General features: G+C 43.3%; 1 protein-coding gene across 3 annotated transcripts in view; it reads right to left on the bottom strand.

Moving 5' to 3' along the window:
• The window catches only part of PAMR1 (peptidase domain containing associated with muscle regeneration 1), a 54,474-nt gene that overhangs the window by 25,110 nt on the left and 2,563 nt on the right, over nt 1-26,801 (bottom strand). For 2 of the 3 annotated variants that reach the window (XM_021555126.2, XM_077784233.1), the window contains exons 2-6: nt 20,493-20,669; nt 19,832-19,960; nt 13,715-13,829; nt 8,210-8,427; nt 3,376-3,483 (exon numbers count right to left, since the gene is read on the bottom strand). In XM_021555126.2, the coding sequence (XP_021410801.1) occupies nt 3,376-3,483; nt 8,210-8,427; nt 13,715-13,829; nt 19,832-19,960; nt 20,493-20,669 (747 nt within the window). The remainder of the gene's footprint in view (nt 1-3,375; nt 3,484-8,209; nt 8,428-13,714; nt 13,830-19,831; nt 19,961-20,492; nt 20,670-26,801) is intronic. The other variant, XM_021555125.2, reaches the window with a different exon arrangement.

Here is a 26,801-nt window from a genome sequence, read left to right as displayed (position 1 = left end):
CTGGTTTGTCTCAGTGTATTTGTATGCTAGGAGAACAAGATTATCTGATTTTGTGCATTCCTAATGCCTCTGACAGCATTAGAATATACAAAGGTCAAAGAGAAAAGACTGAATTTGCTCTCAATCATGTCAGCATGGCTAAGGGGTCACTGGGAAGGGTATGTAGGTATACTGCAAATTCACTTTAAGGTCAGGAAGAAGCCCAAGTATTTAAAACAGGAGTTAGTTTTCTCTACCTACTCTATCATGAGAGCAAAGCATGTTTATCTTTAAGAAGGTATTTTTTTCTATCCTTAGGATTTGTCTTTATTGTGTATTGGGTCAGAAGATAAAAGGTGATCATTTGTTTTACAATTTCATATACATTTTTTTAACAGTCTTGGGAGTGAAATCAGACATATTTATATAAAATATTCGATGCCCTGAAGGATTGACTGAAATATATTAGCAGCTGTCAGAAAGGTAAATACCTACATTTCACTCTATGCTGTTGAAAGCTTTAAATCACTATAGTAGCCCTTCTAATTGTAAACAAAATGTTAATTTCTTGGTTGCTATAGTAGAAGATAAAAGAGACTGCTAGTTGTAATCAACATGTACCTTGGATTACTTTATTAATATTGCAAATTGTAAGTGACAGAGCAATTAGGGTTAAATATGACCCCAGAAAAGCAGCTTGAGCAATGTTGATCATCCTGCTGAATAGATGGAGTTTAATTTAATGGAGGAAACAATAGGTTCCCTGTGGTTTATCTCATTAAGATGATTTCCATAATTCCAATAGAGATTCCCACATCTTTAAAATTAAACTTGGTAATACCAAAAAGATAGAGCTGCATTGGGATTTTAAGGGACTAAAAAAATTTCTGATTCTGTCATTAAATACTCATTGGTAAATTTGTTTAATTTGGCCTTAACTTATTCCTCAATTAGATAATCCCACAGGCTCTCTTCATCTGAACTATGTCCCTTGGATTTCTTTAAAACCCTCATGTATCTCTGGGTACCTTCTGTTGCACCACTACAGAGCTTCTACATGCACTTAACATTAAGGGGCTCTAATTTTCTTCTCTCTTATACCTATTTTTCATCCATTAACTTTAATGGGATTGCACCTGACTTCAGGAAAACCAGACTGAAAAAAAGTCAGTTTTATAGTGTCCAAAGTCATATTCAATACTCCAAAAGTGACTATTTTATGATGGTTTTCTGTCTGCAGAAACAATTTTATTTCCCTTGGCTCTACTTCACAAGACAGCACTTTTGCTGGAAGATCTAACAGAAAGAAAGATTCTGAGGAAGACACAATCTCTAACATTTAAACTTAAAGGCCGTTCAGGAAACTACAGCTAGCTTTTAAAGAATTACAGCCATATTTTTCCCAGTTCTTCCTTTGGTTCTTAAAAAAACAAATCAAACTTTAATTTTCTGACTTTTCTCCCCATACATTGGAAAATACTTAGGATGCATTTTGGCAAAACTGAAGGAAATATCTTCAGAAAAAAAAACCACTTGAAGCCACAGAGACAAAAGATTTTCCATTATGTTTTCCAACTGAGAAGTTTTCTATTCACATAGAAGGCAGTAATATAGGTGCTGAAAAACAATATTATGCCTAGCATGAGCTTTGAGGTATACAGGCAAACATACAGCCACAAACATCATAATGTAACATAATTTTATCCACCGAAATTGTTCTTTCAAGCAAATCAAATTACAAGATTCCCATCAAGTTAAAAATCTTACTGCATATATGTTTAATGTCTCCTCTCTTTCATCCTGTCAGTACCTTTACCTTTCATTGCTTACAGTGACAGAAATCCCATCCCATTGTTTTTCAACTATCTCCCCTGTTGTTTGCTCTGTGGGTTGCATGGGTGAAGCTTCTACACTGGAATTACAAAAGAAAGTCAGTAAAAGAATATGAGCTTCATTCCTTGCCTTGCCTGCACTGCAGAGCCTGCCAAAACTAGGGCTGAAGTTTGCTGGAAATGTAATTATTTGAAATTTTGGTTGGTTCTGAATCAGACAGGAATCTTTTTTTTTTTTTTTTTTTTTTTTTCCCTGACTCCATTCTAAAGGAGCAGAACTAATCTTGCTGAGCAGCTGCAAAGAGCTCAGGAGTTTCCAGTCCCTAAATGACCTGCCATACAACTACTCACAGGAAAGAGGCTGTTAGCAGAAGAGCCAGACACTTAGTCCTGAGGTCAGGAACCTCAAGTTTTCAGCAACCTCTTCCCTACAGAAAACATACCAGGAATCTGTGCAATCTGTTCAGAAACAATTTTTTTTCAGGTTTATGGAAGATATGAAACAATGTCTCCTCACATCTGAGCTACATCTGGATCTGTAGAAATTGAAAGGTCTTTTACCTCAAAATGACTCATCAAAAAAGGTATCATGCCACTATGATTTAACTCCCCTGATGAAATAAAAGAAATTCCAGGAGATAATTCCACTCCTAACAATGGTATATGTGCGGGAAAGATTTTGAAATGAAGTTTGGTGTGTATTGGTTCCTCTGACATGAAAACTCTGCTAGCAAGCAAGACATTGTGTGCTTATGGCCAGAGGAATGCCACAGCAGGACAGAGTAAGCCATACTTTCTGTCTTGGGCCAAATATGACCACCACTATCAGTGAAATCTTCCAGGATCAGCTCTAGCTCAGTAACTTTATTGCAGAATGCTCCTTTCAGCTAGTATAGCTGATACAGCTTTTATCATGGCATATATTGCAAAATTCTTACTCCCTCATGCTCTTTTGAGCCCTGTTAGAGGAAGATTTTCTCATGCATGAAGAAGTAAATCACTGGAACAGACAATTGATTTGAATCCAGTAATTTTACAATTCACTTGTCAGGACAAAACCAGGTGTATGACTATAGGTACAGATATGAACAGAAACTACCCTTTTCCATTTGTTTTGATCCCAAATCTCTTTCATTCATGGTGCCAGAAATCTACTTTCCAGGTGACTGTGAGGAAAGATGAATTTCCTATGACTAACTCAGTCTAAAACATTAAGCACAGGGCTCAGCTGGGGTATGTTTTCAGTAGAGAACAGCTGATGCACATAGTGGAAAGCAGCAGGCAGGGATCTGTCTGATAAGGCTAATCCATTACAAAATTTCTTGTGTGCAGTTTCCCAGCTCCAAGTCTGTTTTACCTTTTCACACATTGACATAAAGCTCCAGAATGACTGAGGGGAAATCTTCATGAACTGCAAGAAACATATCTTAAAAAATGCCACAAGAAACTCAGTGCATTCTCTGGCTCTATGACTGACCAAACCTACACACCAACAACACTTCTTACAATTAATGCATCAGTGACAACTCTGGAGGCTGGTCATGCACACAGTGCCTGTACTCACAGTTTTCACAGCGATTCCCTGTATAGCCAGCTAGACAGGCACACTTGTAGGTGCTGCTTTTGTCCAGAATGCATGTCCCATCATGAAGACATGGAGATGAAGAACAAGCTGTAAAAGAAAAGCAAGAATGTTCATGGTCTCTCATAGGGTGGGGAACCTGCCTGTCTTTCCTCATGGTGGTTGTGTCTTGGGGTAAATTACATATTTTGGTTAAAAGTTAGAAAGACACGGTAAAGGGCCTGATGCATGCCATTCTGCTCTTACTTGCCAGAGGAGGGATCTAATAGGGATAAGCAGTTCTTTTCCAGCATTCATTACTTTTTCTATTTTCCTTTAATTGCAGTCAAGTTGTGAAAAATATTTAGGGAAAAAAAATAATTGACACCAAGTTCAATTAATGTTTAGAGCTTAGACTAAATTAAAGAAGTCTAATAGCAATCTACATTTTTCCTGCCATTCAACACAAAGCTTAGGGATGAATTATGGGATCCATGGTTTTTGTGGGTTTTTTTGTATCTTGGATCTTGTTGGTTTAAATTTTGAGAGTTGCTTTGTCCCTGGGAAACTCTTGCATACCACAGTCTAACAGTGATACATAGCAAACTATTATACATATTATACACCAGCATAATTTAATATCAGAATGTGTAACTGTGCATTAAATACCAGAAAATTCCATTGTGTAATAACACACACATTTTTTGGTGCCTGCACTAAGAGGAGATGAGTCAATAGAGCTATTGTGGTATGGCATATCCCTTTGGTCAGTTTGGGTCAACTGTTCTGGCCATGCTCCCTCCGAGCTTCTTGTTCAATTCCTCACTGGCAGAGCAAGAGAGACTAAAAAGTCCTTGATTTAGAGTAAGCACTACTTAGCAATCACTAAAACATTAGTGTGTTATCATAAAAAATCCAAACCACAGTATGGCCCCCTGAGGGACACCACTTGTCACTGATGTCCGCTGGGGCATTGATCTGTTGACCACCACCCTCTAGATCTGACCATTCAATCCACTGCTCATCCACTGAACAGGTCACCCAGAAATTCCATCTCTCTCCAGTTTAGCCAGAAGGATGTTGTGGCCATGCCCAAAGGCCTTATGAAAGTCCATAGACACAACACCTGTAGCCCTTCCCTTGTGCACTGGTGTAGGCCCTCCACTGTAGAAAGCCACTAGATGGATCAGGCAGCACTTGTCCTTGGTGAAGTTGTTCTGGCTATCCTGAATCACCTCCCTGTGCCTTAGCACACCTTTTAGGAGGATCTGTTCCATGAACTTCCTAGGCACAAAGGTGAGGTTGACAGGTCAGTAATTTCTGGGGTCCTCATTTCTATCCCTTTTTAAAAATAGGGGCATTTTTATCTCTTTTGCAATCACCAGGGACTTCACCTAACCGCCATGACTTTTCAAATACCATGAAAAGTATTCTGACTTAGCAACAACATCAGCCAATTCCCTCAGGACTCTGGGGTGTATGTCATCAGGTCCCATAGATTCATATATGTTGAGGTTCCTCAGGAACAACACTGATCATCTCTTATAGTGGGAAGGATTTGCTGGCCCAGTTCTTGTCTTGCAGTCCCTCTGCTTGAGGAGTGTGGGAAGAGAGGTTGCCAGCAATGACTGAGTCAAAAGAGCCAGGCTCTGGCCCTCCCTGCAGCCAGAGCTGCATGGCTCTGTGTTTATGTGGCAGCCCTGCCTGGGTCATCACCTCCCTCCTGGTGTGTGCAGAGTACGTGGCTCCTGTTGAGGGGACACCAGAGCTGGGCTCGCTCCCGGAGGGTGCTGACCCTGCCTGGGCTCCACTCTGCAGCTGCAGCAGGACCTTGCCTTCCCTGTGCTCCCAAGGTGCCATGAACTGCTTCATACCCCGCCTGCAGCCTGTGCTGCTCTGAAAGGCATGGGGGTACAGAAGGGTGCTTGTTCTGGCACTGTGCAGACCTCCTCAGTACCTCCCAAAAGCTGCTCAGGTGTCTTCCACCTCAGGAAAAGTCCCCATGTGGCAGGATCTGTCACTGCCACCATATGGACCGACCTCAGAGCAGCTTCTCTCAGAGAAGTTTCTTATTATCCAGATGGCATGAGGTAAGAAATATATAGATGCCGCATATAGATTTCTCTGGAGGCTTCATGTGGTGATGTAAGAGCAATTTATTCATGGCCAGGCAATGAATATCTTCCATGTCTCGTTGAAGATTAAGGCCTGAATAAGGACAGTAATTAATTTGTTAAAAGAAAATATATATGTGGCAATTGTACTGTACACAGCTAATGTAAAATATCACTGAAAAGGGAAGGAGAAGACTCCTTACAGACTGATACTTTGTAGTCACTGGTTAAAGCTAGTGAACTTTTGTCTTTGTCTTTGTCCCAGCTTTGTCTCCTGATTTTGGAAAAGCAAGCAAGTCAAGTGAGTAAGGGTAAGTGTCAGATACTGTCCTTGAAAATGCCTGATACTAAAAACCAATAAATATTTTTTATGTTTTAAGGAGTCTTAATTCCCTGGCTTAAATCAAACAACAAGGGACAATACTATAGGCATTTAAAGCCACTAGCTTGGGTGCACAGAAAGGAAAGCGTTATTGAAAGTCAGTAACTGGCTTTCATCTAGCTGGATCCAGCATATGTCTAATCCTTAAGACACTCTGATAGCTCCCCATCTGGCCTCCCATGCTTCTCATCTGAATTCTGTTCAGTGACTTCTAGTCATTCATGCCAATTACTGGTTCCCATTTCACACTTGGCATGGGATGGGACCTAGCACCTGCTTCCAGACTAGGCAGCACAGGAGGTTGTCTGGTTTCATCCTTTAATAACTATACACACAGTGACCTTTCCTAAAGGAGATATAGGCTTTGCAGCTTATTTTGTATCATCAAGACCTTTCTGGAATTTGACCAAGTGATCTCTGTGCAGTCAGTGCCCCTGCTTCAGCAAACTATGGCTCCTAAGCCAGTACAGAGCTCACAGGAAGAGGAGGCAGAAAAAGAAGGAATTCACTTTTGACATAGTTCTTCAGTCCTTTCCACCACCCCACGAAGGCGCTGGGGATACCAGATCACCTTCATGTCTTATTCCACATCCTGTCAGCATCTCTGTTGCTGCTGCTCTCACCTGCAGCATAGGGAATTGCTTTAGTAAGCCCCGTGAAATCTGTTCTGGGGACCTTGGCTCTTCCACAGTGCTGTGCACAGAGAGAAATTTCAGGGCAAATGCTTAAGTTTTCAATGTGCTGCCAGAGCTTTCGATCCTGTGCTGCCCCCACTTTCAATTCTATGCTGCCCCATGCACACTCTATTCTTTACTTAAATGGTCCTTCTGGCCAGGTTAGTGCTTCACATAAAAAGACACTGGGAGTGTTTGAAAAGCCTTTCACTGCACTACACATTAGACCAGAACAGCCTCATAATAAAGTGCACAAATAGAGCTCCTCACAAACTCTGAGAAGCCCTTTACAATGTGCTCTGTGTGTATTACCACACTTGCAGCCTCACAGCCTCAGAATAATTACCACTCAAAACAGGGCGGAAATAAAGTGCTCAACAATATTCAAATACCGAGTGTTCCCTGCTGGGCAGAGAAAACAGAACCAATTCAGCTTGCACCATATGGAAAATGTTAGTTCCCTGAGTGTAGGCAGCCCTTATGCAACATAGCCCACGCCACACTCATTTGTTCTATATCACCTCTCCTGCTGTAAGCCCAGGCAAACTATCAATAGCTAACTGCTCCTGCTAACAGGTACTAAAGGTGACATTTAAAGAACAGGGCAGGCTGAGAAATGGCATAGGTGCTACATCCAGAAGTATGAACATTTCAGATTGCTAAATACACCTCTGATCATTGTTAAGAGCTAGGTTTGTGTGTTTATATAAGGATTATATAAACTAACTAAATTTCCTGAGCCAGATATAGCCTGGATGACCTCATGAAATGTGGGTCACCAGGGTGTACAGAAGGCAAGTTATGGTGAGTCATAGATCCTGCAGGGTTTATCTATGGCAAAGCAGCACAGTCTGATTAGCCTTCGTGCCAGGAGTTCTGTAGATAAATTTGACCAAAATTCCTTACATAGCTAAACAAGGAAGACCCAGGAAGAGTGTGGAGGCTGCCACAAATCCAATAGCAAAATGATGAGCCAGCTACACTTTCAGTGCTATTTTGAAACTATGGAAAGCAAGGTAGGGGACTAAAGCACTGAGTAGTAACAAAACCAATAATTCTGGAGCCCCACTTCTGTCATTCATAACACTGAGATTATCACAGAATAGGAAATGCCTTTTCATCTTTTTTCTTTAAGAAAACAATTTGTTCTTTGTACACACTTGGGGATATTTGTTTGTTTTGGTCTTGGTTGGTTGGGGTTTTTTTTAACTCCTAAAGGTCCATAAGCCAACACAAGAGTTCTGTCAGGGGACTTTCACTGAGTTATCTATGAGACTTTGCATCATGTTTTTCTGCTTGAGACAATGACTCTGCTCCTGCATACAGCATTGAGCAATTCTGCCACTGCAGATACACATGCCCCTTCCTCTACTTCCTCTGTGCTCTTAATTCTTCAATTCAAACAGAAAATTCACACAAAACAGCAGCTTTCCTCTGCTGGCTGATGTGCTTGTTCTTCACACAAGTAGAAGGAGTTCAGTCTTTTTTAGAAGAGCCTCACATTCACATGCCATCTGACAGCTTTTGAATCTTCCCCACACTGACTTTATGTAAGTTGCTGTTGGCAACACAGCATGAAAGTTTTTAATGGAGCAAAACAAGGAAAGAGATTTGTGAAATTGAATTAATGAGAATGAGTGGCCTGTTCCACTTTTAGATTATGTTACCTGTAATTTCTTCAAAGACAGCATGAAATCCATCAAAGTTCTTGGATCCATCAGACTGGAAGAGGACATGGAGTGAAGACCCAGTGCTTCGGATGGGAGGTGGCCTCTCATTTCCACAGAATTTCTTTATTATTTGACTGTCCAAATTGTCCCCATCACGAATCTCCACATAGTCATACTGGCACATATAGTCAAACTCCAGGCTCAGCATGGAAAATCTTGGAGAACAAGGACAAACAGTCAGAGTGCTTACCTGTGTACCCTGAATACTATTTATTTGGACATTTAGGTATTTAGGGCCTACCCCCCTCAGTGAATCAACAAGTCCCTAACCACACAAAGACCCCTCACTCATCTCAATTTTTGCATCATGATGCTTAGAAGCTGGCTCAGTCTATACAGTTGCTCCATGAGAACATACAAGTATCAAAATAGTGAAGTCTAAGCTGAAGTTATACAGTCTATACACGTGCATCGGGTCCCTAACCATAATACAATGTCAGAACTTTCATCCAGGCTCAGGCACTGCAGGGACCATATTTCTACTGTCATTTGCTAAAAATTGTTCTAATTGCCCTAAATAAAGTTCTAAGTACTGAAAGTTACAGTATAAAATAACAAGGTTCAAAAGCTGTTTACATTGTGATGTTCAGAAGTCAACAATTAGGAATACAAGGAAAGCTTGGGGATGTAACAGAAGCAGAAACAGCCACAGAAACAGAATCAAAATACTACAGTATGTTTTGCATTAGAAAGCAAAATGGTAGTAAATCCCCAATGTGTGGCACTTGCCTGTCTTTTGAGAGCAGAAATAAGGCACAGGAATTAGTGCAGAAGGGAAATACTTAAAGCCTTTTCCCACAATGTCTGCCCTTTCCTAGCTTCGATCCAGCCTCTGTGCAAGGCTTTTGTTCATTAACAGCCATGCTATATGCTGCCATTGGAATTCAGGTGGGCACAGAGCCAAAGCACCCCACCAGAATATGAACGAGAAACAGAAGGAGCAAGTGCCTCTGGAGAATGTGCAATGGTCAGGGGGCTGGGCTCAGCCTTGGTACAGCAGGAAAAGGAGGAGAAATGGGCCTGGGAGAACCCATGCTGCTAACTGTTCAGCAGGATATTTTATAAATTAAACTCATTATGTACTTGGTCTTCCTGAAGATGCCTTACACTGCAGATGTGTATTTAGGATTACACTGTATCTCCCACATTGCCTATTCCAGTGTGGGCCTAGTGGTTTGCAAAGACTGCATTTTCACACCAAAGACGTGAGACAAATTTTGGATCTGCTCCTGGACCTCACAGACTGAAGGGAAGAGAATTCTGGAGCCTGTTTCATACTCTCTCATCTTGAGACTCGGGTGCCCATGTTAAGGAGGCCTCCATGTTCCTCCACCTTCCTTTGATAACTCATGAGCTGACTTAAGAGGCCTCTCCACTCAGTCACCTTTGTTCAGGTGATATGGCTGATTTTTGAACATACAGAAAAATGAGAAGTTTTAGTAAGCTGCACCAATGGAGCAGAGCCCCTCATTTTTTTCAATCATCTGATGGAATGTAGAAGGGAAAACCCAACATCTGCTTTAAATATGCATTAGAGAGAGATTATTCAACTTTACTTTGCATAAAATGCATGAGCTGAATTCTACTTCTGTCAGGTCTGTCAGAGACATCCTCATACGTATCAGGTTATACACTGCATTTTCAAAACATTCTTTCACTGGTGAAACATACCCCAGGGATTTACCCTTATGGAAGTTACAAAGCAATACAAATTAACCCACTCATCTTTGTCACACTTATCAGGCTACACTTTATTGTGACCCAATCCTAAAAATACTTTCTGGTTTTCTGAACTGGTACATTTCTGATTAAAATTAAGTATGTGTGCAAGCACAGAAGGAAAATTTCTGGAATGCCCACCATGTACTGGAAGCAGTATTATTTATAGATGTAAAGGTAAACTGTGTCTTGATATGTGTCCCTGAAGAAAGAATATCAAGACATATGCACAGAGAATGATAGAACCATACACAGAATACTGGTTTTAATTGTTTGCTTTCTCTGTTTAAAAAAAAAATATGAAAACAGAGTGGAAAATATAAAGGCATAGGGGTTCTGACTTGAATTTTATTTAACTTGGCAAAGAAGCTCATACACTGTACTGACGACATGGGATCCTGTGATTGAGACTCAGAACTGGCAGGTCAGGAAACCTGCCAAAGCTTTTAAAAACCTCCTGGCTAGGGCTCAGCTGACAGGACCCTTTACAGACTGTGAGGTCTATTGCTGTTTAAGCTTCAGGTATGAACAATTCAACAGACCTCAGTTTCCTCACCAGTGAAAGTGTAATTATATCATCATTCTCTTGGATATTATAAAACTAAGTATGCTAATTCTGTCCTACAGGTCATCAGATACAAAATGGAATGAAAAGTATTGTCTTGATTTCATCAGTGGCTGCAGTGGGCATATATTGACCAACCCCTCTGAGGAAAGCTTCTAGCCAAAGGACATATTTAAAACTGCATCTCTGCTGAGGCACTAAAGAAAAGAATTGAAAGTTGTGAGTTACTTTCACTGTGGTATGACATCCTTGACATGACTCAAGCTGAGGGAGCCTATACATCACAACCGAAAAAAACCCTAGGCTGGTAAAAAAAGCAGAGAAAACAAACTACCACCACAACATGGACACTATTAATCAAAACAGCTCTCCTGAGCCAACCCCCAAAGGACTGCATGGCACAGCTTAAAGCAAGGGAAGATTTATCTGTGCTCCTGGGAGTTTTACTCTTCCTGCCCTATGTAAGCAAAGACAACCCCTTTGTTCGCCTTCTGTATTACTCTGTCCCCATCCCTGCCCTTGCAAGCCAGAGTGGCAGCAAACAGGATTTGTGCAGAGAGAATGAAAAAAGGAGTTCTTTTGTTGGCAGTTGTGCTGATTCAGCACAGTGTTGGCTGTGCATTACAGTTCTAAGCAGTTACCACCCACAGAGGAGATCAGCATGTTTATATGAAAATACAGTGAAGGAAACGTGGATGGCAGACTCAGGAGGCAGGCTCTGTTGGTTAGCTTAGGTGAACCTGCCCTTCTGTGTAGGAGTAGCCTAAAGGTGAAGTTTAGGTTAAATGTACATGTTTTCCATAATATCTAACTACTGAAGTATCTCAGTGGACAGCTCTGAGGTGGTGCATCTTGAAGATGTCAACTGATTCAGAACACACTACAGGGTTACCTTCTGTTCCATCTTTGCCATTCCTCTATGTCTACTGCAGGACTTGCAGGGTGGCAGAGTTAAATGTGGACATTCAGGAGAGCTCCTGATCTTTCACTGGGAGTGCTCTGTCATCTGCTGAGCTTTCTAGGCATTCAGACATTAGGCCCATCATCAGGCTAGGCAAAGGGCTTTAGGATTCTCCAACATACCCAGCTCAGATAAATTAGATGCTGACGACAGAAGTTTGGTAGTACAGGCTTCCCTCTTGGAGACCTTCACAGATGAAATGCAACATTATTTCACATCAAGGTATACCTAGTATGTTTATTTGATTGCGGGAAGGATGAACATAGGGAGGAAGAGAAAGGCACTCTTGTGTTAAAGTTTTCCATCTTCTGTAACAGCAAAGTTGAACAGTGAACTGTGAACCATACCATGAACTGCATGGATCTCATGTGGCACATCTTCCTAGTCTGTGTGTGGGTGACCCTCAGGGTCTAGAGTGGAGGTCTGATTCTCCAAAGAGTTAGTACATCTGTTAACTACAGCACTCCCCATTCTACTGCTTTTAAACAGATTAGAGTCTCCTTCATGAAGCCACAGCAAGTTCTGCTCTTCTGTATAGTGTTCTTTGTTAAAATAACCTTTGGTCCCTTTCTTGCATCTTGTGCCTGATGCCATCTGGCTGTTAACACTTCATCCAGAGACAGGTGCATTCAATAGTTACGTGCAGGCACAGGATCCATTTCCACTCTCACATCCATCCCCACAACAATGAACACAGCGTGACACCTGTAGCTCTTGAAGCACTTTTTAAGCCTTCCAATTGAGAAAGCCCTCTTCAGAAGTGTAGAAAAACATCACCACCCTAAGCTTGTGCTGTGCAAATCATACACCTCACCAACAATATCTCTTAAAAAGAAGGCAGATACAATCCATGCTGATTGACACTGATGCAAAGTTGTGTCATGTGGACAGAAAACTCTTCCTCACAGCATTCTTCCTGTGTCTTCTGCACAAGGGTATCTAGGCTATAGCAGCTCATAACTGCACAATAGGCTTGCATTTGCAGGGCTGAAAAAAGTGCATTAGTGTGGGAAAACCACAAACTCTTCTTTTCAACTGATTTGTTGTTCTTCCTCCCATTAAGTTTCTCTTCAAACATATTTAAACTGTTTAAACATATTTTAACTGTTTATGTATCTGGTATAGTTTTTTGCCTGGGCTCCAAAGTCAGTGAAATATTGATGTGAAGGGTTAAGCTATTCTTTTTATTATATTTGCTAGTGTGGTTCAAATACCATCCCCTGCCATACTTCCTGCTGCATGTGTGAGCACCCTGCTGTGCACATTTGAAAACATTATTAATTACCCCAACAAGAGGCTCTCCTGCACTAGGCAGGAACTGTGAGCTTGAGTCCTTAGTGTTTGGTTAACAGGTCTAAGCATACACAGCTCAGAAGAGCAATGACAGGACAACAGGACTCAGTCTTAGGCTGTGTGAGTGGAAGTTTAGGCTAGACATTAGGAAAAAATCAATCACTGAAAGAGTGATGGGGCATTGAAATGGGCTGCTCAGGAAGGTGGTGGAGTCACCATCGCTTAAGATGTTTAAAAAAAGACAGGATGTGGCACTGAGTGCCATGGTTTAGCTGATAAGGTGGTGTTAGGTCACAGGTTGGACTTGATGTCCTCAAAGGTCTTTTCCAACCTAGTTAGTTCTGTGATCCTGTGATTATTTGACTTGAAGAAAAATCAATCACATCCTCCAGGCATAGGAATGGTGAGAGGAATAACAGGCTGACAGAAAACAAGGTTGGTGAAAAGAGTGAAAGAAAAAAAAGAGGGGAAAAATGAAGGCTAAATACAAGGTAGGACTCATGGGCAACTCTCTCCTTGCATGAGACATATTAAAACATTCTTACATCTTTTCTTCAAAGAATGTTTTAGTTCAGCCTGTTACAGCTTAGTTCAGAAAATATTGGTTGCTTTGCTGTCAAGGTCTTGAAAACACCTCTAAAGAGACAAATTGTGCCCAGTGTCTGAGAAACTCCTCTTAGCATCCATCTGTCCTAACTGGGAATTAAAAGCACAGCACTGATCTGTCCAGAGCCTGTCCATCATAGGCCAGACCAGGGGAAAGAGCTGTGATGCCAAATGAAAGTGGTTGCTATACCTTCACTGTCCCAGGGCTCACTGCTGCTGATCTTCATTGACTCTTGGTTACCCACATACCCCAATGCCCACCTGAAATCAGTGCTGGCTAAAAGTCAGCAGGACCCACCTTAACTCAATGTTAAATCCAGCTTGAACATGGATAGTCCATTCACATCGTGCATTCAGTGGGTAACCCTCCAGCAAAATCTGACCTCTAGAAGCCCGAAGAACCTGCCCGCACCCTGGGGAGAAAAAGAAGAAAAAAAGTTGTGTGAAGGACCTTCAAGAGACATTTGAAGAAAATATATGTAGAAATAACATCAGAAGGAGACAACAGAATGACTTAGGAAGATACATTCTTTCTTTCAAGGCAGTGTATAAAGTACTAGGACAGCCATACAATGGTTGTAAAGAGTTATGACTATACCGGAGTATTGTCTAGGCTAAGAGTACCCCCAGGAAAGCTGTAGTTGATTGCTTCTCCCTGGTTTACAATGTAGCCCCATGAAACCCTTCCTTGCAGCTTTTGTCTCTGTGTTAATGAGCCAACCTACACACCTGGCTGATGCTCTAGCTCAGAAGTTTTGATGGAGTCCATGCTGACATTTGCAACCACTGAAGCTGAGGAAGCTAGTGGGAAAGTGACAAAACTACAATGAACACCTGAGTTAGCCCAAGTGAGCAAAAGAATGAGACAAAAAATCTGTTGCACCCAACATCATGGTTGCTAGTCCTTCATAAGGAGACTCTGGAAGGAAAAAGAGCCGATATATTCCTAGAGGACAAGCTTGTCCTCAGGATTCACTACATGATCCTTGCATTTTAATGCCACCATGCCAATGAAGATATATAAACATCACAGCTCCTCTATCATCAGTGTGACACTGATGACTCAGTGTGACACATACAGACTCTACTTCCCTTATCCCTTCTTTCAGGTTCATTCTTATCCTTCCTCTAGTCTTGCTCCACTCTGCCTGTGCTGATCTCAGTTTTTCACCATACTATGGAAAGTACTTCAGCACCAGGATAAGACAAAAAGCTCCAGTCATTTGTGCCCAATCTAAGAAAACCATCAGAGGACAATGAGCTGAACAAACAGCAGACAAGGTCACACCAGGGGGAGCAATATCTTTTCATGACTATCCTGCAGCTGTCCTTAGGCATCTGTCCAGGGATAGTTGTCCTAATTTCTCATCTTGAATGCTGAACATTTTTAGCCCAGAGAGTTCTCTCACCTTCAGTAACCTCTCCCTTTTCCCCAGCTATAAAATAATTATATTTTTGCCTGTGGAAGATTCAAAGTTTTTTAGTGATTTTTGCAAAGCTTACTGTGATCGGCACATGCACATCCTAGCAAAATGCACACTTAGATCACTATGTACCAGACAGACCTAATTTTTAAGTTCCTACTTTCCTGACTACATCTTTCTCAGTGGAGTCTTGCATATGGCTACATCCCCTGGTAAGCCTTCTGTTGCTTTATTGGACTATGAGGCTGTATCTGTAAGCCAAAAATTGCAATTCAGTCTAACAGCATCACCTAATCAGGAGAGTCTACACACCACAGATGAGGATAAGGAAAAACATGAATGACCCAAAAGACCTCCACAGCAATTCACTCACTTCTTTTTACCTCTTCAGTCTGACAGAAAGCTCTGCTGCTTCCATCTGTTTCCCTAGAGAAACCCTAAGCTTTTAACGAGTAACGCAGGATGAATGGTTCCTACTGAAACAGAGGGTTTTAACACTTGCCTCCAGGCCCTTCCTTCCCAAGGGAGAAAGGGTGACAGTGACCTGATTTGGTGAAGTACCGAGCATCTGTGGTTCCCATTGATCATAGTGTCTGGAAATCAATCCTGCTGCATCTGGTCTATAGGGAAACATGAAGACTGCAGGTCAATTCCTCCTCTTTCTTCTTAAGAAAGTGTTGCTCAAATGAAATACCCTTTGTTCATTTACCCTCGGTTACCCTTAATTAACCAGGACCCAAGGAAACAGAAATCCTGCTCAGAAGAGTTCCTCAAAAGTGTTTCATCCTCTTCTGTGACTCACTCAGTTCCCTCTGTAAAAGGTGAGGATTAATGAGTGTGCCCAGCAACTACATTAGGATTCAACGAGTACAGCAGGATCTGCTGTGGTGAAAATTATAATGCTCCTTCCCACAGCAAGAAACAGGCCCTTGTGCTGCCATTGGCTCCTGCCTCAAAAACAACCTGAGACAAAGCTGCTAGAAATCTTCAGAGGGTTTGACAGGGGGCTTGGACCACCTCAAAGAAAGTTTCCCTTTCGTCCTGAAGGGCTTTTGAGTTTTCAATGCCTTTAACAAAGGAAAGCCAAAGAACTGGTGCAAAGAGATACTTGTATGCACGGCATACTAAACACACTTCTGTGTTTGCCATGGTACAGCCTGAACTCTCTGAACACTGGCGCCAAGGAAGTAGGTTTGGCCAGCAAAGCAGGTGGTCCAGGGACTAAAGAGAAGCCATTCAGTGACCCTCTCCAAAAGAACGTTCTCAGGTTTGCTCCCACCCTTCTCTGCACGAATCACCTTTGCAATCACATCAAATCTGTGCTCTTTAATCTCCAGCGCTTCTAGAAGTTAGGCTGACGCCCCAAACCAACAGTTCAATCGTATGTTGATCAAAAGGAGACTCTCTCTTCCTATTCTAAATCTGCGGGAGACCTGGAAAGCTCTCAAAAATAATTTACATCATAAACACAAATGCTGGCAAATTCTGCCTCATTTACAAAAAAATAAACCACTTTGGCAGAGTATCAACATCCTTGTTCCGTTCCTGTTCCTGAAAAAAAGGCAGCTTTCAGGGCCACAGTAAGATTTCCTCCAAGGCTTGTTACTAACAGAGAATAAAAAAATTCAGGAGACCTCTGAGTTGTAGCCCACAGAGACCCAGGGGTCTATGGAGGGAGAGGTCCTGAGACGACCTCTGGTAAGAACACATTATCTTCTGTTTGAGTGCTGCATCTTAGATGTGATGCTCCTTCAAAGGTCAAGATGACTGAAGAGAGGAGAAAGACAGTACAAAGGTTTCTGCTATACAGAAACAGGCTGATATGGGAGGGCAGCTGTCACTTATCACAACTTGTTGCTTCCTGTGGGTTGTTGGTCACCAGTATTATGTGAAACAGTAATGTTCAGAAAGTTTCAAAAACTACCAGTACTACAAGTACCCTTGTCTGGCACAGGGTCCACATTTGGACAGCAGAGCTGAGAACAGCTGTTAGAAAACACCACTTTCTCCCCTGCTTTGATGGAGCCTGTGCCTTGAAGCAACTTTACAACTTGGGGCTGGCAAAAGTTGTTGGAGTGCAGGGTAAAGAACAAAGGGTTCTGCAGGGTCGGTTTTCTTCTGTTTTTAGAGCCTGATGTGCCTTCTAGATCATGCTAATTCAATCCAAAAGAAGTACCATTAGGAAATATCCTAGCAACAATTAAATCTAGTCAGTGTGCTTATTTCCTAATAGCATTCCTCTGGCCTACACTATATTATTTGTTTACCAAATGATCTGGTATCCTTTGGTGGGTTTTCAGCCATATCCACGCTTCCAACGATGCCAGCAGACACTATAAGCCTGACAGACCCACGGACCATCCCGTCGTACTTATTCCTTGCCATGGCCCTCCATCATCCCTGCTTTTGCTGGCAGTTCCCACAGATCTCTCCCGGGGGCTCACCCTGCGCTGGCGAATGCCCTCAGCCCCTGGAGCGCTGCCGGGGGCTCGGCCCCGCTGTTCTCGCGGAGGTACCAGCCCGTGCCACGCCGTACAGCGTCAACAGGCACTGATCCTGCCCGCAGACCCTCCGCATCCCCGCAGACCCTCCCGGCGCGCATCCCGCGGGGCCCCGGCCGCCCCCTACCGCCCGTGCGGCGCCGCTGCCGCCGGGGCCGGGGCTGCCGCGCCCGCGGGGCCGGGTGTGCCGTGCCCGCGGGGCCGGGGCTGCCGCGCCCGCGGGGCCGGGTGTGCCGTGCCCGCGGGGCCGGGGCTGCCGCGCCCGCGGGGCCGGGGCTGCCGTGCCCGCGGGGCCGGGGCTGCCGCGCCCGCGGGGCCGGGTGTGCCGTGCCCGCGGGGCCGGGGCTGCCGCGCCCGCGGGGCCGGGGCTGCCGTGCCCGCGGGGCCGGGGCTGCCGCGCCCGCGGGGCCGGGTGTGCCGTGCCCGCGGGGCCGGGGCTGCCGTGCCCGCGGGGCCGGGTGTGCCGCGCCCGCGGGGCCGGGTGTGCCGTGCCCGCGGGGCCGGGCTGCCTCAGCACGGCCCGGCAGCGCGGGGACGCGGCCGGAGCGGCGCTGGCCCCGCCGGCCGGCCCGGCGCGGAGCCGCAGCACGGCGGCAGCGCCCGCCGGCGCCGCCAGAGGGAGACAGAGCCCGGCGCTCCCGGCCGTGTAGGATAGGACGAGGTAGGCACATTATATCCCGCTGTTAACGTGGTGGCGCTTCTTTGTGATTCTGGGATTTCTTGGCCCTCTGCCGCTGGCGAGGCAACCATGGCTGCCTGCAAAGTTTCAGCTGTGATGCCCTATGCGGGTACCAGAGAAATGGCTCCTCCTGTGCTGTCCCAGCTGTGCTGTGTTAGCACATCCACGGCTCCGGCAGCCCGTGCCTGCTGGCATTCCAAGGCTGCTTGCTGGCCACCCTCCAGAGCCAAAGCCACATCGCTGTGAGGTGCAGTCCATCACCCATCATGGTTATGGGCTGCTTTCCAGACATGCAGTTCTCTGCATGCCTTAGCACACCAAAATTGAGATAGCCACAAAAGGGGACCTCAGGATGTGCTGGGGTCACAACTCTCCTGCGTCCCCACTTTAAGAGTGGAAGAGACAACAGCGCTCACTGTCTAACCTTCCTACCTCACCTCTCAAGCACCACAGAAACACATGAAAGAGAATACACCCACAGTGTCACACTGCTTCCTTTAAAAGAGCAAGTAGTAAGAAAAACGTTATAAGACAAAGCTGTCCAAAATTTCAGTGCTGCAAAAATGTCCAAACAGATCTCTGTGTGAAGGTGTATTTGCTTCAATACAAGTTGGAAATATAAACTGAAATATACAGTAGGCGACCAATGTATTCAGGCAGATGGAGGAAAAATTAGATGAGTTAATGACTCTTTCTTGGCTCTGCTTTTAAAGAAAATTCCAGAGAAGCTCGAGCATGCACGTAGAGAAAATGTATCTTTAAAGTGTCCTCAGAAATCACACCGTAAACAGCAAGGGACTCAATCAACTTCCAAAGCCTCAAGACTGAGTTAGCTCTGTTGCTGAAACATGTTTATTCCCAATATTCTGCTATTTAAAGCAATGATTTGATTTTATGTGCTTTCACCTCCTGAATGGTCATGGGCAGTGTTGTGAAAGCAAGTTAAATTGTTGCTTTAATGACTAAGAGGACACAAGCCTAAGGTATGTAACACAGAACAGAGTGGGGTAAGCAGACTCTGCTTTTATCCCTTCCAGTGAAATATGAATAAAGAAGCAGTCAATAAAAATTGATAGAGAGCTTCATCTTCAGTGGTGGGAAATTAGTGGAGGAAATGCCAGTCTTAAACACTATACAGTTAGCTGGTGGAATTCATTATTCAAAGACAGAATTGGGATTAACAATTTAGCAAAACTAAAAAACAAGAGCTTTTGTACACTGTCAGGAACAAAACTTTTAGATACTGCTGCCAGAGCCTGAAACACTCATTGTTGTGACAGGTTATGTTGTGACACTCATTGTCGTGACAGAAGTTGCAAGACAGTGTTTTCTAGAGGCAGCTTGCAGTGTGTTGAAGATGTGTGGCAGAGGAAGGAAACACTGGGATATCCTTGGGGCTGGCAGGGCTTGAAGGAGGACAGAGGGTAAGCTCTGAAAAGCTGTTGCCCTTGTAAATGTTTATGCTGATGCTCAGGGGCTATGGTGACACGCATCCAAGAAATGCAGATTACAGGACATTTCTGGAGTCACGGTAGTTAAAGTTTTAAAATAAACCAAACCCAAATAGACATTTAATAGGGTTCTAACTCACCATGACATGAGGCCAAATCCAATTCTTCTCAGACAAGCACTAGGAGAGAAGCTTTTTTCCTAATTGTAGATCTGCTTACTGCCTGGTTGTGTTTGCCTTCTGCTTGTGCCCTTTTGCAAGAGTCCCTGTACAGGAACAGCTGGCAAGGCACAGCATGGCCCTGGCTCTGTCCCACCACTCCTGTCCCTGACACCCCTCCCTGCCCGTGCAGGACACTTACTCATGCAGTCCCCTCCATACCAGCCAGCTCTGCACTCTGCACAGTAGATTCCTTTGATGTAGAAGTCGTCAAGCGTCCCTCCCCAGGAGCCATTGCGACAGGATTTGCAGTTCTCAAAGATGGTGCAGCCTAAAAAGAGAGCCACTGTGTTAGATGAAAGCCAAGGTGGATTGTCCTGCAGGAAGAGGAACAGCCCCTCTATCTTTTCCACAGAAAATGCCAATGACGTTAATGACTGCAGAGGTGCTGACAACTTTCCCACTGGGAACCATACCCAATCTCCCTGCCCTAGGCAGCTCAGACTCTGACATTTGGAACCAAACTCCCGGTCTGACTTGCCCAAACCTCTAAATCTTATTGCTCCAACTGTAAATGCCTCTCTCAGGAGTCTGAATGTGGCAGCTTCCAAGTATGCCCAAGACATGCTACAGCACTGCTAGTAGAAAGTGTTAGGGTTTTTGGCCAGTAATGCTGCCTGCTTTGGGGGAACCTTGCCAAGTGTCTTGCTGCTGTCAGCTGAGTGGCAGATGAAGTTCCTGAGGAAATCCAGGACAATCCCATGCCTCAGTGAGATGTGCTTGTTCACTACTGCCCTGCCCAGCATCTGCCATGGTGCCTTGGCCAAAGATTTGGTGTAAACACAGCATAACCACAAACATACCTGGATGGATTAAACAGGAGTCACACTCGTTCTCCTCGTTCCTGCAGCAGGGAATGGTGTAGCCTACTCTTTCTTTCTGTCCTGGGCAGATGCACTCGATTTGGTCATATTCACAGCATTCCCGACACATGATATTCCACTCAGCTCCTGGGCAGTTTTCATTGATCACAGTGTACTCTGCAGAGAATGGAGAGGAGGACACACGGAAATAATCCATTATCTGATGAGGACTGGCAGGATCTATTATCCACTGGTTTGTTAGATCATGAATGGCATGAGGCTGGCCAAGGTCTTCAGCCCAGAAACACCCAAACTATGTGGCAACATGCACCTGAACTGGCAGCGTGGTTTGCGTGTCTAAGGAACATGAAGGAGTTTCACAACGCCAGCCAGAGGAAGCAAACAGACCGGAGGGAAGGAATATGTTTGTTTTCTCTGCAAGGCCTTCCCACTTCTGTAGTAAGAAAAATAGCTTTAAAAACCCACAGAGGATGATATCATATGAGAAAGTTTCTTCAGATTGCAGGACAGATTTAAAGCATCATCTATAGTATAGATTATTTAAACTACGATAGTATGTTTTGGTTGTCTTTCTGCTTGTGAATTCGCTATTCTTGAAAACTAGGGGGCCCACCAGTAACGGCCACTTTTCAAGTTGGATTTTAGCTGGTTTCACTCCCTATTTTCACCCAGAAGCACATGTTGTTACATTTGACTTCACTGCCGAAGGAAACAAGATTTTTTGTTATTTTTAAAGGTTTGTTTTGCCTGGCATTTCTAATATGGTAACATCTTTCTATGTGTTTATTTAGCATAACCTCATATGATATCTAAGCTGTGCTGCAAGTACCCTTTTAAGAAACAACCTCAGACTGTGACTCAGGACTGCCACAATAAGTGCAGATCCTGTCTTTCCCCCCGGTGTGCTGTCTAAATTCTACAAAGAGAGATCCAAGGAGTGCACAGAGCTGTCAGCATGCCTTCTAAGCAGCTGACAGCCCTGATGACTGCTTTCATGGTTTTTGATAGTAAAAAGAGAGAGCAGACTAGAAAGATGAGACATGAAGGAAACTTAATGAGACTAGCTCTTTTTTTTCCCCTTCTATCCTCCTTTTTTTCTTTTTTTTTTTTTTAATTGTGGTTAGGTAACAACCTTTTATCTTGTGTATTAAACTCTGAGTCACCGGGTTGCCTTGTCATGAAACAAGCCATACATCTCCAAGGTGAAACTCCCATCCATACTGTACCTGTCTCCCTTCTCACCCAACTGTTTTTTGTTTCATTGTCGCTGATAACCTAATTACTGTGCCTGCTGGAGCTCCTTACCACTGAGCCTTGCTGCTCTGTCTCACTTGACCCTCCATGACCTCATGAGGCCTGGTTGCTGGAAGCTTATCTTCTCCCCTAATGATTTTTACTGACTTCATAAAAAAGGACCACCAAACTGTTTCTTTTTTTTCCCCTTTGGCTGGGAAATGAAATCCAGCCCTTTGTGCTCCTCAGAACTGAGCCTTTCCCTTGTGCCTGGTCTACTGACCAGGGAGTCTGCTGCTGCTCTAAGTTTAGGAATGAGGCTGCTGTTTCTGCTGAAACCTTTCCATCCCCCCTCTCTACCCCTATAATCACTCAAAAAAGAAAAAGCTGTTCCTTCCATCCAGTAAGATTCTGTATTTTTTTATTCCAGTAGTTGAATCTTGCATTAAAATAATCTTAGTGTTCAGCAGTTATACAGTTGAACAGTTTTTGCCTGTAGATCTTGACATGCTTTACAAAGTTCTCTTTCCAGATAGGAAAATGAAGCACAAGGGAGGTGAAGTGACTTTGCTCAAGGTCCCAGGGAAAAACAATAGTAGAGTCAGGAATTGAACTCATGCCTTCTAATTTCCAGAATGGCAGTCAATCATCCTGGCCAGGCTGGAGCTTCTTAACCTATGGCTATTATTCCTTTTTAATTAAGCCTTTTATCTATGAATTGTATCTGATTCAGATTCCAGAGAAAATTAATTTCACACATCTAATTATCTCTGTAGAACTGACACTCAGTTTGATACATCTCGCCATACAAGTCAGACAATAGCTGTGTCTCTGGTGTATGGGGTGGGGGTCTCACTCCTTCCTGAGCAGTACTCTTTAAATGACTAATAAATAACAACCCAACACTCAGAGCTTTTGTAAAGCATCCTTTGAATTCTCAGTTTTCTAACTCAAGATAGAAATCTAATTTATCTCAAGGTTGCTAAAGCCTATTAATAAAGTGGATATATTATTCAAGAGGTTTTTTTGGTCTGTAAAATTATCCAAATATTCACAGGCAAACTTACATTGGGATGACAAAAGAATGTCACCATCCCTGCAGGAACTCAAATCCTGGCAAGATAAGGCTGTGAGCAACACAACTTTCAAGTCAGCACCAAGAGATGAGCTGGACTATGTGACATCCAGATGTCCCTTTCAACCTAAATTACTCTATTCCTCCCTAAAATATTACACATGTATTTATATGTAAGTAGAGAGTGTGAATGTGTGCATATGTATATTTGTTTTCAAATGTTGAGTTTATGTACACAACAGAGCCAAAAAGCAAAGGCCACATTTTTCTTGGTGGATCAAATGTGTGTATTTGTAGAATAAGTTGATCTTGAGGTAATATTTAGTGGTAAGAAAGGAGCGGCTGCTACCGGCCCTTAAAAAATTGTAGAAATATACTTGCTGCCACCTAGAAATGCTGTTTGCTCACTTCTTTTGTCTCAGCTTAGACAATGAAAATAAACTGTCTTTTGACTTCCTGACAATTTAATTCCCTTTCAGGTTCTCAATTTCTGCAGTTTGGGCAATTTATATATCCTTGACAAGGAAATATGTGGATTTGAGATTTTTTTAAGTAGCCATTCTGGGATTTTCTTCACAGAAATCATGGAATCTATTATTTTGAGGCTCTGTAGAAGCTATTCTTTAAAGAAATGTTTGAAGAGTTTATGCAGCCCTTTAACAGTAGCACGATCCCTTTTGTTTTATCTCTGGGCTACTGAAAAAAAAAGGCAAATAAAACCTTTGCTTCAGACATTTAAGAGGGATATGCAGAGAGTCACTTATGTGTATAAGCAATGTTTGTTTGTGTGGCTGAGCTCAGCCTGTGCTCCAGGGAGGCAGAGGCATAACCCTGCTCCCCCTTGTGTGTTTGGGGATGGGCAACCACTGGCAGCTCCCACACACACACTTGGCCGTTATTACCCCAAAACAGAAGAGAAAAGTGGGGGAAAATTTATTGACTGAGTAAAATGCTGAAAGTAAAGTCTCAGCCAGTTGTGGCAGAGATAATTGTGGGGTGTTTTGTGAGCTTCACTTTGATAATCTTCCAAAGCAGGCAGTCTGGCTTGCAGGCAGTGACTGTGTCTTTGATTCTGGGACAAGCCGGAAGAAGCTGCTTGACAACCCATGCAAAATATTTAACTGCAAAAAACAAACAAGACTCTGGACAGCAAATAAACAGTGGATTAATTTATGAGATTTTAATGATGGAAGAAAAGCCCATTAAATCCAGGCATAAACAGCTCACATGGGAGCAGCTCAAGACCATGGAAACCAAGCAAGAAATGCCTGTGTTGAGAACACGCAAACATCCAGGGCATGTGGTGAAGGGAAGACCTGCTTGGCTCAGGAGCCTGGCACAGCCAACACAACACTTCACCTGATGCTTTGGGTCCAGCCTGAGCAGGACTGTGAGGTGGGAGATCAACATTTTCAGGTTCAGATTGCAGCACATTCATGCTTACTACCTACATCTGCACCTAGCAAGACCTAGTCCCTACAGCATGTCAGATCCTAGAGGCTGTCAGTGATGGGCTTTGTAGGACACCAGTTGGAGGCGATGCTCCCAGACAATGTTCTCTTTGTTGGCAATATCAGTCCAACAGCAATTCCCCTCAGTGATGCTGCTGCCTCCCCTCATCCCCAGGGCTGAGATCAGGCTTAAAGCTTCGGTGATTCACGAACAGATTCACAAGCACAGTGTTGCCTCAGGGGTGGGTCAGGCTGCTCATCATGGTGAAATGTCAGGTTCAGGTGACTAATCTTCTGCCGTAGTGAATTTGTATATGATAGATACCTCGCTAGATGGAAAGGGATTTCTGCTCCCAAGATCTGAGCTGGGAAATCTGTGTAGCTAACAACTAAGGTGAATTGAAGCAAGCCCAATTAGACCAATTATCTCTTGTGTCTTCCACTTCTTTGGAAGAATGAGAATTTTTTATAGTACAGTCACTTTAAGCTGATATAAGCCTGTGCTGCTGCTGAGATGGGACATTTTTCTCCCTCCTCTCCCTGACTTCCCATTCCCATCCCTGTATTTGTGCTGACAGTAGCTGCTATGTGGAGGCATCAGACAACTGATTGAGCAAAAAACCAGTTTGCCATATTTGTTCTTGGATGGAACTTCCTATGCTATGAGTCCATTCTGTTATCCTGCAAAAGTTTTCCTTCCATGTCTCAGTTTATCCATCAGTACATTGGCAAACACTACTTAAGCTCAAAGAAATATTATTTCAAGTTGCTTTGAAAAGTGCCATGTGCAGTAACAGTGCAGTGTACATAAGACCAGATACAAACAGATAGATATATCTCTAGAATTTGAGTCCATAGAGGATGACTTTTTCAAAGTGATTATTTAACCATTTTGTGCTCCACAGATGAGAACATGCCCGTTTTTATTTGATTTCATCTTTATTTTTCAACATGCTGCTCAAAAACTGCTGTATTGAAGAAACAAGCAGTCAGATTTGAAGGAGCAATTTATTAAGGCTGTTAGTAGGGAATGTTTGGCCATGTAATAATTCTGAAAGGATTCTTTAACTTCTCATTAAAGAAAAGCCAGCTTCAACCAAGATGAATCCTAGCAGCAGCTTACACTTTCTTTAGGTTTGTCTCATTTTTCTGCTCCTTTCTTACTTGGCTCTTATACCATTGTACAAATATGCAAGTTGGTGTATCAGGTGTGATGCAGTGATCAGGTGTATGGACATTGACAACAGGAAATGCTCTGAGTGCAACACTGGCTGAAACAGTGGCTCCATTGTGGTGAATGTAAAATTCTCCATTTGATTTCAGTGAGGCAAAAAGGAAGACACTTTGGAAGGGAAGAGGGATGTTCCCTTTAAGAGACTTTTACTGGGGCTCTTGGAAAATTATGTACCCCAAACCCTTAATAATAAAGGAAAGTGCAGGTCTTTATTGTTAACCTTTTTGGCTCTGATAAACTACTGTGCAAATTATGTCTATTTGTCTCTTTGATGTGTTAAGAGGATGAAAGGGATAATGCTTTCTCTAAAACCACTTGCTTCTCTTTAGAAATTATGTGCCTATTACTCTTTTCAGCAGCTGGGCTAATTAAAAGAGGAGCTAAAATACATCCCTGTTTTAGTTTTACTCAGTGTGCTTACTTTACAGTCACAGACATTTGCTGAGTAATTAGACTGCTGCTTCTACAGAGTCAGTTAACATCCTTTTCTGCCTGTAGTGTGTGCCTTCACACAGTGGCAAGTGGGCAGAGGCAAAAAGAAAGGATCTCTATTTTAAAAAAGAATCAAAGCCAGTGGAAGAACACAGGAGGAAATCTACAATACTAAGTGGAATCTGCCCACTTCATAAATGCACACTAATTCAACTGTCTTTTTTAAATACCCTTCTCCTTTAGTTTATTCTCAATGTTTATTGACCTGGCATTTGTGATCTTATCGGAACTGTGGCCTTGTGGCTTCATTTGAGAAAAGCTGTGGCAGGAAGAAATAGCCAGGTTAAGGCTCTTCAGAGGTTGCCACATCACCCTTTAGGCTTTGATTCTCTCTGGGACAGAGGATCATATTCTGGGCAGAAAAATTGTATTAGTATGATCAGGAAGAGAATTTGTCTTCTCTGTGCTGCAAGACAAGGAGCAGGAGCAGGTAATGAATGTAGAACTTTTGAGTAAGTGACAGCATTGATGATGTTAGACTTCTGCAATAGGGGAGAATGTTTGGAAATCTGCGGAGAAACAGCAGCTGCAGTATTGAAATTCATGACCACATAACATGAGAATGTGCTCGTGTCCTAAACGTAGAGGAGTGGCGCTGGACCTGTCTTGAGGACTTGCCACTTGCAATTGTGGAGACCCACAACACGTTGACAGCTTAACTTGGAGTTAATGTTGCCCAGATAGAAACATTTCAGATGGGCAGCAGCAACCCTCCTCAAATTTTTAGTCCTTACAGCTCCCATGGAGTGTGTAGTCCAGCCCTAACCAAGGACTGAAGATGCTCTCAGTCTGCCAGGCCTCTG

The sequence above is a fragment of the Lonchura striata genome, chromosome 6, assembly GCF_046129695.1.
Source record: "Lonchura striata isolate bLonStr1 chromosome 6, bLonStr1.mat, whole genome shotgun sequence".
Classification (NCBI taxonomy): Eukaryota; Metazoa; Chordata; class Aves; order Passeriformes; family Estrildidae; genus Lonchura; species Lonchura striata.
The sequence above is the reverse complement of the archived record's forward strand: the minus strand, read 5'-3'. Positions and strand labels throughout refer to the sequence as shown.